Genomic DNA, 15,342 nt, shown 5'->3' on the forward strand with positions numbered 1-15,342 from the left:
GCCATCATTCATTTCTTCATCTTTAAGACCGTGAGTGAAAATGAAATTGGATTTCCAGGAGTAGATTCTGATATATCACTGTTTACATTTCCCTAACGCACGACACAGATATGCTGACTATGATGTACTAACTGAGCTTTAACTCGACTTCCGCATCAGCGAGATAAGATGTCTTCCCAGCGTCATGTGGGACAGTACCTCCACTCCCAGCAACTGGACGCGTCACCGTCCCTCTGGCTATGAGCAGCTCAAGCAGAGTGGAGCAGAGTGACCTGAAGATAACCACATGAGAAAGAAATATATACGAGCCTTCCAGGACCACAACACAAGCTGGTAACCATAAACATTGGCTGTGTGACCTCTGAGGTAGACTGGCGATCACATCTGACGGACGTCAAGAAATTTAAGCTTAAGTTCAGCATTTCTAGACGTCATGTCGTCTCTCTTAAACAATCTTTTTGAAGTTATGGAAAATTCAGGATGTAGTGAATTGCGGTACGTTCAGATCTTTGTTTACATATAGCCAGATCATTGTGATAAGAATGAGAGAAATGATTCGGGATGATTAAGACAAAATTGATTTTATTATTCTTACGGCACCAAGGACCATCTCTGACGTGGGTCTTGGCTAGGATATAGCAACAATGATCTTCAGTAACTTGATAATCTTCGATATTCGTTAGATACGTGTTGTGTTGACACATTACGGAGCTGATGTGACGGCTTGGATCCACCTAAGGTAGTGGGCCACGTTGACGTAGACCCCGGGGACACCGGCGAGGCCACAGTCGACGCCCCAGGACACCAGACCGGCCAGCTGGAACCTGCCGTCAGGACCCGAGCACACCAGGGGGCCGCCTCCGTCACCCTGGGGGAGAGAGAAATAGTTATTGCTGTACTGGAGGGGAGTGATTCCCTTGTATGACGCCATATTGGTTATTAAGAGAGGAGGCATGATATGCAGCAGCAGCAGGTGAGGAGAGACTGACCGTGCAGGCGTCACGACCTTCCTCGCCCCCAGCACACAACATGCCCTGGTGGAGGGTGAAGGTGCGGCCCAGGTGAGTGTGTCTTAGGGCCTCCTGGCACTGGTGATGGGACACTACGGGAACCTCCACCTCCTGCAGGAGGCTCTGGTACTGGCCGTGGTCACCAAAGGCGTCCTTCCCCCATCCGGTAGAGTGGCACCGCTGACCCAGGAAACTGCTGTAGCTGTCCGGCAGACACACGGGCGAGATGTGGGGGCTGCAAGACAAGTGGACTCCCTGTTACTTTCCCCCGGATGTAATTATTGCCTCACATGAGGTAATCATTGCCTCGGGCTGACTGGAGGTTAGGCTCACAGAGAACAGCGCCAACATATGGGGCTTAGACGGTATGTAAGAAGACTTACTTGGATGAGAAGTCGACGTATCGTAAGATCCTGATGATGGCGATGTCATTACGAAGGTTTCCCGCATAGTAACGTGGATGGATGACCACAAACTCTACGCCCAGCTGCAGGTGACTGTAGAACTCTGTGGTGTTGTACACATCCCACTCACCAAGACGCACCCTCAGCTGATGAGGAATCAGTCTGCAGAGAAGTGGATCATTGTAAAACTTTTTCACGATGTTTTGTGATCGATGTTTTTTCTAGGAATATGTCTCACCGAAGAGAACAGTATGGACGGGAGGTCACTCACCCTTGGACGCAGTGGGCGGCGGTCAGGACGTGTCGGGCGTCGATCAGAGCGCCGCCACACACGTACTCGTCGTCAGACTTGAGGATGGCTATGTGCCAGGGGTACTCCCCGAACTCCGTGTCGCCCTTCACGTACTGTGGTGTTTTGATACGAGGCACGGCTCCACTGGTGTGCCGACGACCGCAGGTGTACTTTGGAGGTGGAGGAGGGACGTGGGGGTTGCGGCAGCACACGTAGGCCGCACCGCAGCCATTCACACCAGGATAGTAAAACAGAGGCCGCTGGGGAAGTGTATGGTTAGCGTTGGTAAAGACTAGAGAAGCGAAGATAACGAACAATTATTGTCATTATTTATCTAAAATGAAATCACAGACGATCGGTGGCAGTACCGAAAACCTGTAAATGGGAACTGAATGATACACAGTAACATAATTACGAACATAACTTACGCTATGAGTATCTCGGTTGAGAGATGCATCGTGCGTATGAGGTGTGTACCTCCTGACGCGGGCCTCATCCTGCACATCACCCGACGCCTGAAGTTTGACCCGACGGGCAGAGCTCCGGGTGCCAACGTCATCTTCAGTTTCGATTGCGGTGTTTGCCTTGCCGTTCAGGCCTGTGTCAGTGAGCAGGATGTCCAAGCTACGGTTACGGACTTCGAAGGGACCTCTCGCGTTGTCAGAAACGTGTCTGGCCATGATATCGTAGGAGGCGCAGTGGGAGGGATGTACACAGTGACAGTACGTGTGCTTAGGCCGGTAGAGCGTAGCTGGAGCGTCAGTCTGGGTTGTTGGAGGGTAGCGGTGTCTGTGATGTGACCGGGATGACACGTGACCTTGTCGCTGGACGCTGGAGTGGCCGCTGGCGGGGTCATCGCTGGAGCCGGGTGTACGAGTACCCCTGTTACACTGTGGAAGTTCACTCTCTTAAAGCAAGACGTTACGACCCTTGGGGATATGATGCCCAGACCTTTGACGCGGCCTTTAGGGATCAGATCACAGAGCAGGCCATCATACCCAGGGGTGATGCCATGTGTTCATGGGATAAGAAGGTTATGAAGGACTTTGGATATCATGAAGATAGTGCCAGCCATACCAGGGCTTGAAAGAGTATAACGCTTGTCATGAGCAGCGATCAAGAAATCACTAGCATGGACTCGAAGAGTCATGTCACATTGGAAATAGGCGCCATGCACACATCTGCACTGAACACACACGGGAGGCATGTATCCACCCAACGCAGGAAGATATACTCACCCCAGGGTCGACCATGAATGCACAGAATAGCTTCTGAAGGCCAAAATATCTTGGCTGCAGGTCCTCAGTCGTCAGGTCCTCGTGGACGATAGCAGGAGAGGGCGTCTGTAGGGGCAAGGGTTGGGGACGGCCGTCAGTGTTTGGGGAACCTCGGATCGACGCAGAAGGTGCAGGAGGGGATTCAGGTCTCCAGGACCAGTCCTCGGCGGCCAGAGCGCCAGCCGCCGCCACCACCAGCAGACACATCCTCTGGGCTGGACCGGTGTCAACCATGACACGAACACATTAAAAAATTTTCAGGAAAGTCTCTCAAAACTGACGACAGCATCGTTGTCTCGTCATTAACATATGAGAACGTATATTTTCCTCAAATGGATGATGATGACGTAAGGTTTATTTACAGACTGACAACTGTATCTTTGTCCCGTCTTTAACAAATGAGAGTCTATAGTTTCCCAGATGATTAATGATTTACGTTAGTTTTATTGACACGAGTTTTGTTTGGGCAGTGGATGATGAGGTGGACGTACACACGTCACTCGCGCTAGTGTTAACCAGACGCGTCACTCACCTGCTGGTCTCATGCTGCCCAAGATGACGCCCGACAACTGTAACACAGGCGGGAGGAGTACACACCTCCGGCCGAGCTCTCCGAAGACACTGGCTGCCCTGACCCGCCACCTTCTGACGTCTTATAGTCTACAGTGACCTTCTCGAGGCTGTCCTTGAGGCCGGCCTGGGCTGAACTCACTGTATGTGTTTGTATGTGTCTGTGATTGCTGTGTGTGTGTGTGTGTGTGTGTGTGTGTGTGTGTGTGTTACAGGGAGAGAGTTTCACATTATCGTTGCCTCGTCTCGTATGTATTCTCTCATCATTTACGACCACGAGACATCTGTCACAAGGGGGTCACGGGACCGTAACCCCAGGCCCCCTGCATCTTCAGCGCTGCGCTACACTCAGTAGCAGGTACAAGATGGTCGATGAAGCGAGAAGCTCGTACTCTCATTCGTCAACGGTGATGACACAGCCTAGCCAAAAGCGAAGTTCGCTCGTTATGTAACCTCAAGCAGGCGGAGTCCGATAACACCAGCTTATGTATAAGCACGCGTATACAAGCCCCTGTTTACGCTGGGTACCAATTCATCGACCATCCTTAAAGGGGAGGATGAACAGCTAGGTTGTGGCTGTGAACTGGCTCCTCCCTTCACGATTCGAACCCGAGCCTGTTAGACTAGGAGGTCTGAACATTAACCACTTCACTACGAAGGTTCGTATGTATGTATGTATGAGTTACCTATTTGTTCCGTACGGGAGTGGGTTCTACACTTGTGGGACCCCATGGCCAGGTACTTTTGTACTCACTGTATCATGATCCAGTTTACACCATTCATCCACTACCCATGTACTTTAGAAATACTTTATTTTCCGTCTTTTTCTTAAAGTTTCTAGTCTGATTTAATGTTATTGCCTTTGATGATGATATGTTCTTGCATATTTCGAATGTATTGTTTGCTGTTAATGTCATCAAACCAGTGTAGAAACAACGATTGTGATCAGGTGTGTGTGTGTGTGTGTGTGTGTGTGTGTGTGTGTGTGTGTGTGTGTGTGTGTTCTAGGGGCCGAGAGCTTTACTCTTGTATCTCTGTAAGTTGTTATGTATAGTATCTCGTAAGCTTACATCTCATCTTACCTTTAAGTATGTATACACAAATATACACATCCCAGTTTTCGGCTGGTTGATACGTTTGTTGTATATGTCTGTGTTATGCAAGTGATGGACGTATGTTCCTATGTTACGTATGCCACTATTTATCTCCTTCAGTAAATCGAGGAACCGAGAAGTATGATAATGGCAGCATCATTGTCGTTGTATTAACACAGATGACATGTAAGCGTCTTCCATCCTCGCCATTGTTGACTGTGAGACAATAAGGCGTAGGTCAAGGTTAATGTTCCGCTTCCCAACTGATGGCAGGAGCCTGGGAGTCTCCCTCCCTCCCGGCCTGACGCCGCCTCACCCTGCGTCTAACTCCTTCAGGACAAATATCTTCCTGCTGGAGGACTCGGCGTATCGTCTGCGGCTGCATCAACGATGATGGAGTGGCTAGTACTCGTGAGGTCGTTTTCTATTACTCTCTCGTAAGGAGAGGAGGAAGGAACAGTTGAGAACACTGTGAGAGGTGATGTTGACGATCAGATAGCAAACTGTCTTTTGTTTTTACTTTGAAATAAAAAAGGTGAGACTATACGATGCTTTTCCGGTGGTGGTGACCGTGTATGCTGGTATTATAAGCCCACGCAAGGCAGACATAAAGAATAGGTTTCAATTTACCACCCGTAGCCGAGGATCGCAAGGACAGACGATAGACAGGAGTCAGGTACGGAAACCATCTTGGACGGGACAAGACGGTCCCGGCGCCAGAGACAGAGCGACCACCTCGTCACAACAGACCTCCTGCTACGATCATTTCCAAGAATTCTAACAGAAAATAACTTCGAACGAAAGGAAGTATTTGGATCATATGAACCGTAAACATTTTGAAGTTATGAAGAATGGACTGACTAGGGTTATTTTTTACTTCCATCGTTAACCTCTCACACTCGCCAAGTTATATGTAATTACTGATATTTCCTTCTCGTGAGACCAGTAAATTTAATCACTTCTGGCCTTCCTTGGTACACACTAGACGATATTTCCCCAGGGCGCACCACTGGGTGACGAGTGGAGAACAGATGGGCAGGCAGGAGGTAGGTGAGGGAGCCATCGCACCGTCTCTCTAGACTACCCATGTGGTGACTGGTCGCTTGCCGGAGGTTAGTAGACCTTTATCTGGGTTAGTATGCATGACTTCTGTACTGATGAACTTTATTACCGGACGGTAGAACTCATACGGTAAGGATGTTCATCTGAATACCCAGGGGTGATAAGACAAAGACAGATCTTGGCACAAACACGAAAAATATAAACAGTTTTATTGGTAGGATATACAGGGGAAACATTTGCATGATTTATGCTTACATGTTTCTTCATTAAAATGAAGCTTATACATAGTGGCAACCTGATGATCAGTTTGCTGTTTTGAGGGTGATTCAGTTCCTGTTAATGTGAGACATTACGGAGCTGATGTGACGGCGTGGATCCACTTGAGGTAGTGGGCCACGTTGACGTAGACGCCGGGGACGCCAGCGAGGCCACAGCCGACGCCCCAGGACACCAGACCGGCCAGCTGGAACCTGCCCTCAGGATCCGAACACACCAGGGGGCCGCCTCCGTCACCCTGGGGGAGAGAGAAATAATGTTATTGCCGTAATGGAGGGGAGAGATCCCCTTGTATGACGCCATATTGGTTATTAAGAGAGGAGGCATAATATGCAGCAGCAGCAGGTGAGGAGAGACTGACCTTGCAGGTGTCACGACCTTCCTCGCCCCCAGCACACAACATGCCCTGGTGGAGGGTGAAGGTGTGGCCCAGGTGAGTGTGTCTTAGGGCCTCCTGGCACTGGTGATGGGACACTACGGGCACCTCCACCTCCTGCAGGAGGCTCTGGTACTGGCCGTGGTCACCAAAGGCGTCCTTCCCCCATCCGGTAGAGTGGCACCGCTGACCCAGGAAATTGCTGTAGCTGTCCGGCAGACACACGGGCGAGATGTGGGGGCTGCAAGACAAGTGGACTCCCTGTTACTTCCTACCATAAGTTACTTCATCACATACCCAGCTAATACGTGAGAGAGCCATACGATCATTCTTCACGATTGCTTGGAATATTCTATGTATTTGTCAAAGTCAGATTCTAACGTTAAAGATTTCGAAAAGATTTCAGAGTAAACGTTTTCACCATACGTAAAGCAGTTTCCAAACACTGACGGAAACATATCTTACTTGGAAGAGAAATCGACGTAGCTGTGCATCCTGACGACGGCGACGTCGTTTCGGAGGTCCCCAGCGTAGTACTCTGGATGGACGACCACAAAGTCTGCCCTCAGTTCCACATGACTGTAAAATTCGGTCGGTCCGTGCACGTCCCACTCCCCGAGACGGATCTTGAGATGCGCAGGGTTCAGGCTGCAGGGACAGAGATCGTCATGAGGAGGCGTCACGCGTAATCACCAGAGGCGGATGTATGTTAACTATTCTGATGTCAGTCACTTGAGTTAGACATGAATGACGATGTTTACTGACCTGTTGACGCAGTGGGCGGCGGTCAGGACGTGTCGGGCGTCGATCAGAGCGCCGCCACACACGTACTCGTCGTCAGACTTGAGGATGGCTACGTGCCAGGGGTACTCCCCGAACTCCGTGTCGCCCTTCACGTACTGTGGTGTTTTGACACGTGCCAGGACACCGGTGGAGTGGCGGCGGCCGCAGGTGTACTTTGGAGGTGCAGGGGGGAACTGAGGGTTGCGGCAGCACACGAAGGCCGCACCGCAGCCGCTGACTCCTGGGAAGTAACTCAGTGCTCGCTGCAGAGATCAAGAAACAGAAAATTATCATTTCATAACAGAGATCAGAATAACAAGCTCTGTGGTTGGACAGCACATGAAACAGTGATTTGGTTAACTCAAGAATCTGTATAAACAAACGATAGTTCAACTGTCACTTATAAGTCAATATCCAGTGTGTTACATACGCCTTGCGCGTCCTGGGTGGAGTCGGAGTGTGTGCCAGCGTGCTCGAGCGTGTCCCTCCTGATGCGGGTGTCATTCTGTAGGTTACTCAGCGCCAGCACCTTCGCCTGGCGGGCGGAACTCTGAGTGGTAACGTCGTTCTCGGGGGCATCTGTGCTGGCTACCGCGTCCTCAGCGTCTGTTGCGTTAGAGAGAACGTTCGAGTTGCGGTTCCGGGCGTCGATGAGGTTCCTGATGTCCACTTGGTTGTTGCGTGCCACTACATCATACGGAGCGCAGTGTGAGGCGTGCACACACGTACATTCTTCGCGGTAAGCGGGGCCCTGAGGTCGGTAGATTGTCCCTTGGCCAATTGTAGGGGGCTTGAGGACACCGGGGGTTACGTGACCTGGGACGAGGGCTGGGGTCCCTGGCTGTTGGCCATGGTGGACGTGGGTGTGAGTGTGATGATGCTCGACTACAGAGGGTGCAGCCACGTGCGGTGGTGGAAGGTGGTGGGGTATCCGTTCTCCTGGGAGTGGGTGGCCAGAGAGATGTCCCTGCGCTGGGACAGTGGAGTAACTGCTGACGGGGATGCTATTGGGACCCAAGGAATGAGTCTTCTTGTTGCACTGGAGGAAGATAACAACAGTCACGATCATATACTAGTCGTGTGTGTGTGTATATATATATATATATATATATATATATATATATATATATATATATATATATGACAATAGCTTATAGTATAGCTTTTACAATATCCCAGAGGCGAGTGTGTGAATTTCTAGATATAGATCCTACACTTTGACGTAGCTCCGAGACTCACTGTGCCGTGTACTTACATTAAGACCGATCCCGATCGAGCAGAGTTTCTGGTTGAGACCCAGGAGCCTGGGATGACGGTCCTCCTCCTGCGGCACCTCGCTGCTCGGCGGGGAGCTTGGCTCCAGAGGTAAGGGCAAGGGGACCTGGTGGGTGTCTGGGAGGGCTCGGCCAGACGCGGGAGTGGTGTCAGAACCCCAGGACCAGTCTTCGGCGACCGCACCGACAGTCATGGCCAACAGCAGACATACAGCTGCCCTAACACCTGCAGATGACACCACACCGTCAAATCCCCAACCATTGAGGCTATTTATTTATACGTGAGATGAAATCATAAGCCCAGGAGAACATCCCCAGATGATTATAACGTAAAGGAAACTATATGCTACAGTCCGAGAGCTACTCTTAAGGTGACCAGGAAAAGCTTGTGAACTAGGCTATTCTACTATAATAAGGAAGGCTATTATACTACAGCAGGGAGGGCTTGTATACAACAGCAGGGAATACAAAGAAACAAAGGATTTCCAACAGCAACAGACCACTAGGGCCTTACTAGGCTTTGTGATAGTGATAGGGAAAAATCTCATAGTTTAGTGCGGTAAGTGTAGACACAGAAGTTTCGAAGAAAAACCTGTAAACTTTTCATGTGACCAAAGAGGAAAAAAGATAATGTCAACTGTGGCTTTGAAGAGACATCAGAACAACAATTTTTTTCTACATTACTGTTTTCGACGACTATAATGAATCATTCTATATAATAAAAATCCAGTTAGAGAAAGAGTACTTTATCCTCAGGCAGATGAAGCGAGATTATCATTACCTTTGATGATTTAAATTACCTTCTCTTTTCTATGCTAAATTAATTCTTTTAGGTCACTCGAGATTATCAGACCCCAATCTCTTTCCTCATGTAACTTTTGTAACACAATTTACACTGTAGCTCACCTTCTCGTTTTTACTATTGATGTTAAACTTTGTACTTATAGCTATTGAAATTCAATTGTCACCTGGAAGTTCAATCGGTCAAATTGTTTGTCATTTTGAAGCTATGGAATGACCAATCTTCCAGTTTCATAACCACCAAAATCCAACCCCATCTATACCAAGTTACTTAGCTCGTAAGCTTTGATGTGGAACTTAATCAAATGCTTTATGAAAATTAATTCGATGAAAGTAACTGTTTTACTTTCATCTATTGAGTTAACCATATCAAAAAAGTGATCAAGCAGATTTTTCTAATGAGCATTTTTTTTTTTTTGTTGAAAACCATGTTGGAGAATCATTTATCAAATGATGGTCCTCCAAATGGTGTACAATTTTGTCACGAGCGATGGTTTTGCATAAGTTACTGACTGGGCGATAATTTCGAGGTGATGATTTATTACTTTCTGAATATGGGTGTTATAGTGCCAAACTTCCAGTCCTGAGCAACTTTACCCCGTAGTAAGTGACTTACTGAAAAGAGCAGTCAAGGGCTTACACCTCATTTCTAGCCTCTTTCATTGTCCTCGGATAAAACTAATACAGACCTGGGGCCGTATGCAGAAAAATTCTTAGACTTCTGCTTATTTTCATGCTTAGCTGAGCAAGTGACTTAGTGCCACACAGAAAAGGACTAAGCATGATGCTTTGCAAAACTTAAGCATAAGATTTAAGAAGTATGAAATGCAGTTTGGGTCAAAATATTTGTCGTCTAAGAAAATGCTTAAGCGTAGGGCAGCTTTCAGAAACATGCTTAGCAAAATTCTTCAAGTTCAGTAAAATTCTTTGGGGTTAAGCATACTTAAGCATTCTAAGAAGTTTTCTGTATACGGCCCCTGATGTTTATCATTTCATGCCAATTAGTGCTGGCTGTATATCTTCAAATTTCATGTCAATATGTTGCAGAAAATTTTCCTCTCAAAGAACTGGAACTGAATCCTGGACACAAATTGTGCCTTTAGTTTTATATGGATACAAAAAATCATTTAGGTTCTTTGCCATAACTTTGCTGTTTTGAACCAAGTCACCATTTTCCGTAATTAATGGACTAATTACTGGATAATGACTGACTCTTGCTTCTGAAATAGCCATGACACTCTTTATAGTTTCTTTTGTTATTTTCATCAATGTACGCCTAGCATTGACGATGACGCATGTCACTTAGTTTCTATTCGCAAATTTACATAATTTACCCTACCATGTTGGTCACTCGTCTCTCGTTTCTTATTTGCAACCTTTTTAGACAACAGGAACTTCTTTTATTTCACTGTTGCACTATTTCGGCTTCGTTCTGGGAAAGATCGTCTACTATGCATGCCTTGGCACATACGTTCCCTCATATGTTTGAAAAAAATATATATTAGTGCTTTTGACTGACAATTTTATTCCAGGTTTTGTCTGCCAAGAACTTGATGATGATCATTAGAATTTGCTGGTCTAAAATCTGGTATTGTTTCGCGACTTTCATGTTGACCGGCATTACGTGCAATGTTGAAAGCTGACTCAAAAGTAATCCATCGGTGATCACTTGCAATGAAATTTTCTCCAATATTATTACCGAAATCCTCATTTGTAGCTAGAACTAAATCTAATATATTCTCGTGGCAGGTAAGCTAGTACACCTACACGGAGGGCTATTAGGCTATAACAGGGAAGGCTGCTGCATGTGAAACATTGCCGAATATAAGGATATGAAAATATGACACTGATGCAATATGGACGTCAATAAAAGAGGGTAACGTAATATGGAAGTCTGTACAGGAGACTAACGCTACATGGACATCAACAAAGCTAACGAGGAAGAGGACCGACACAGCGTTATCACGAGACAGAAAGTGAAAGTAACACCGTCGCTGGTCAGGAGGAGCCGGATTTCAGTCATTATGACGTAAATCTTGTAACAATGTTAAGCCAGTAAGATCACACAACCCTGTGGGAACATCCTGATCCATTATCTAATCACATTACACAAATGAATTATACTTACGTGTTATTTTCATCCTGGAGACAGTCTTCGCTCTAGATCACTAGATATAAATAACTTATAATAAATGAATAAACAAATAAATAAATAAATAAATAAATAAATAGGAGGGCAAGTTTGGAGTTGATGGAGTAATGTGCTCACGACAGTGTTCGCGGCCTCACTGGCTTGCTCTGACCCACGGCTGGCTACTTATAGCCCAACTGTGACCTTCTCCTTCAGAATTCCCGGAGACCAATCCATACCTAGGTCAGTGTGTGTGTGTGTGTGTGTGTGTGTGTGTGTGCAGAGGAATTGGTCAGTGTCGTGCATACTGTATGTGTGTGTGTGTGTGTGTGCGTGTGTTCAGAATGAATCAAATTATCGTCTGATTATGGCGGGACAAGAGCGCTAGTATCCTAGGCAGACGTCAACACACCCACCAGACGGCCTCGAGTGGCAGCCAGGCTACGCACAACACCCACCTCCCTCACCTCATTCATTGACTCACTTGAGGAAAACTTGTAACTTTACCTGTTGTTAGTAGAGTCGCTGAAGTATCTGCGCTGCGAGTATGGTGCACCGAATGGTAGGCGTGACCAGTGGGTGTGTGTGTCTGTTGTGAGCAAACGTGACTTGTGAATGTATTTGTTTAGTTGGCAGGCATGACCAGTAAGTGTGTGTATGTTGTAGTCAGCAGATATAACCGCAGATGTATATTTTATTGTCAACAGACATGATCAATATATGTATGTTGTAGACAGCGAACATGACTAGTGAGCTTGTATTGTGAACATAAGACGACTGCCTATATTGAGTGTGTATTATAACCACAAGACATGACCAGTGAATGTATAGGTCAGCAGCAGACATGACCAGTGATTGTACATTACAATAAGCAGACTTGACCTGTGAGTGTGTGCTGTAGCCAACAGACTTGACCGGTGAGTGTCAGATGTAGTTAGGAGACATCACGACCAGCGAGTGTTGATTTAGTCAACACACAGCAGTGAGTGGTGGTTATAGTCAACACACATGAGCAGTGCGTGTTGGTTATGGTTAACATACATGAAGTGTTGGTTGTAACTTGACCAGTGAATGTGTGACAAGTGAGCAGTCCGGAGATACAGTAAAAAAGGTGCACAGAACTCTTGGTTTACTGGTGCGTCCCCCATCGTGAATACATGTTCAGTTTTGGTGACCTTACCTGAAGAAAAGGAAAAGAAAAGGCAGAATGGATTGGGTACAGCGTAGAGCTACCACGATGATTCCCGCAGAGAAACAATTTCGGTGAGAGCCGGCTAAGATATCTAAACTTATTTGACTTAAAAGCAAATTTTAAGAGATGATCTGACACAGGGATTTTTGATAATATATTGGCCATCTCGATACAAGCAGATTTTTAAAGGCTAGATCAGTCTAATTTCACTCGCAGAAACGGGTGCACACTCATGGACCAACCTTTGATCATGAATTGAGGTGAAGAACTTTTTGTTCACCAGGACTGATAATGCTGGGAAAATTTAGCAGACAGAATATGTCAAAGCAACACAACAGGTAAGTTTAAGAATATGCTTAACAAGTAGTTCGCCATAAATCCGTAAACTGAGAGTGTGTCAAGACTCGCCATAACTAAGTTTGGCAAGGGCTCTTGTTAATGACAAAATGTTCTTGGGTGTGCCGTTACCAACATAAGTCGAGTTTTGTATCCTAGGAGTGCCATTACTGGCACAGGGCGGCCCTGTGTTCTTTGTGGATGTTTATGTTGCTTAAAGTGGATTGCCGACGTAGATATACAGTTACAGTAATTCTCGTTCTGCTAATCTTTTCTACAACAATACACAGCGTCGAGAGGACCCGATGGCTTGGTCCACCGTTTACTTCTTTGTAGTCATCAGATATAACCAGCGAGTGCGAGGTTAGTCAACAGATTAAAGGCTCTAACAGCATTATACTAGCCGTTACGTCAATATAAATGGTGATTATCAGGTTACTTGGGTTACTTTGGTTTCCTACAACGTGTAAACTACTAGTAGTATATGTGCTGTAAATACACCATTATTTCAAATGGAACGTATACTCCGTAGAGAAAATGTACTGTATACTGTATATATACCATGCACAAAGTAAACATTATATGCACCAATTATTGTATATAATCTGCTACGTTAGTAGTCCCAGGATTGTTATACAGGACTGATAAATGGAATTAGAGGAGCCTGTTGGTATGGAGTTGTCATACGTGACTGCCAGGTGGACTCGGAGTAGCCTGGGGGTCCTGGGGTTGTCATACATGACTGTCAGGTGGACTCGGAGTAGCCTGGGGGTCCTGGGGTTGTCGTACATGACTGTCAGGTGGACTCAGAGGAGCCTGCTGGTCCCGGGATTGTCAGTGAAGCAAAGGAAAGTTTTATGTTTCACGTTGGCCAACGCTTGCACCACTTCCTGCTGGCTGCTGCAGTTCTCTACTCACCTTAGGAAGGCAAAATGATATTTTCATTGAGTTCTCTCTTGTGGATGGGTGGAGTAAGGGGTTCCTATTTTTGAAGACTACATTTACGCTGTACTTTATAGCTCTCCACATTTCTGTATTCGTTTCTTTCCACTTCGATGTTAGGTTGATCGATTTACCTAAAGAAGGAAAGGTGTTGCCGGTAATTTGAATTACTACGTTTTTCTAACAGGAAGTTTGAACTAATAAATTCAGTTTTTCTGAGATGAAGTGACTCTCGCTGGAGTTAGATTTTTCAAAATGAGAATTGAAAATCCTCTTTACGTTGGAAAATAGATATTTGTCGGAATCTTAATGGCCCTGCAACAACTTTATTTCTAAGAGGTCGATTATGACGCAAGTAATTTCAACCGCAAGGAAAGCAACAGATCTACAACATCATACACTGTATTTACAGCATGCACTCTTCACAGATCCTGTATACTATGAACACCATATGGTTACTGAATGTGCACCAGTATATGCTGTATGTAACGAATATACTGTATGTACATCGTATGAAGTAGTATAAACATAAATCTTTAGCGGAAGATCTTAAGTGCGAAACTTTGTTTTTATGTAACGATGAGTGAGGACTGAGAGAGGGTTACGGAAACACGCGTGATAATAGCTCTTTATTGGGTAGGTATGGAGGTGATGTAGTTCAATTCGAGGTGCTGCAGATGATGCGCTACTAGGTTTGCAGGTAACATGGGGTTGGCAGGGTTCCTGTAGCCCTGGAGAAGGAATGCGAGGTATTGTAAGGCAGGTCTTCCGAAGATGAGTTCCGTGGATGCCGGGTCTCATGGAGCTCTTGCAGGAGGGAGGAGGTGCTGTCCAGATCCTGAGTTTAGAGGGCGGTTGCTTTTTGTGCCTTTTGCAGCGGAAGGCATGGCCGTAGGTCTTGAAGTTCGAGCTGTTGCAGGAGAAAGGCCTTGGCGATGTCCCAGGGAGATCCTGCCGGAAATGACAGTAGCCAAAGTAACCTGGAGACGTACTGGAGGAGGTCGTGGACGATGAGGCACAACAGAACTTCCTGCTGGAGAGTGATGAGCCTGGAATCACATGATGGACCTATATAGGCGGCGGACACCTTGATATCCAAGAGCCAGTGGGATAGGTGACTGCTCTAAACGATACACAGGTACCTAAGAGTTGGGTTATCCATGCTGATAGCGTTAATTGTTTGGGCGCGGCCACAGAGTTCATTATGGTCAATTCTACACCGCTACCTTTTCATTTTCTCGTGAAGGACACTTGAATGGTGTTGAAGATGCTGCATTTGGCTGGATGTCCGGCGCTGACGCTACGGTAGGAAACGGCTGGAGGTTCAGGTCAAGCCAGGAACATCCATATGATTCGCAGTGGTGGTTGTAGAATGCAGGGGGTTACTGGATCAGCTGGTTGGTTACGACATATTATTGGGCTGACGTTGCTTGGACCTGTGAAAGAAACAAGAACGTAGAGAGGCAGGAGTGTGGTGCAGCAGGGCAGGGAGAGGCTGGTTGATGAGCTAGGATTATGTCAG

General features: G+C 46.5%; 1 protein-coding gene across 1 annotated transcript; it reads right to left on the bottom strand.

The window, feature by feature from the left end:
- Positions 1-568: 568 nt before the first annotated feature.
- LOC139749668 (ovochymase-2-like) lies at positions 569-11,508 on the bottom strand. Its single transcript, XM_071663832.1, has 15 exons — positions 11,348-11,508; positions 8,400-8,644; positions 7,575-8,183; positions 7,127-7,407; positions 6,827-7,009; positions 6,347-6,602; positions 6,063-6,223; positions 5,398-5,438; positions 3,516-3,635; positions 2,945-3,198; positions 2,135-2,596; positions 1,686-1,966; positions 1,394-1,576; positions 990-1,245; positions 569-868 (listed from the first exon to the last, which is right to left on the bottom strand). Exons 1-15 carry the CDS (start codon positions 11,358-11,360, stop codon positions 704-706), a joined length of 3,510 nt encoding a protein of 1,169 aa, XP_071519933.1. The 5' UTR covers positions 11,361-11,508; the 3' UTR covers positions 569-703.
- Positions 11,509-15,342: the final 3,834 nt, after the last annotated feature.

Source organism: Panulirus ornatus, chromosome 8, assembly GCF_036320965.1.
Source record: "Panulirus ornatus isolate Po-2019 chromosome 8, ASM3632096v1, whole genome shotgun sequence".
Lineage (NCBI taxonomy): Eukaryota > Metazoa > Arthropoda > Malacostraca > Decapoda > Palinuridae > Panulirus > Panulirus ornatus.

Bases quoted from the DNA above. Each gene is read 5' to 3' on its own strand.
- LOC139749668 (XM_071663832.1), bottom strand. The intron at 5,439-6,062 runs GTAATGTCTCAC...TTTCGTTCGAAG, and splicing joins CACGCCGTCACATCAGCTCC to TTATTTTCTGTTAGAATTCT. The intron at 3,636-5,397 runs GTCTGTTGTGAC...GTAGACTATAAG, and splicing joins GGAAATGATCGTAGCAGGAG to ACGTCAGAAGGTGGCGGGTC.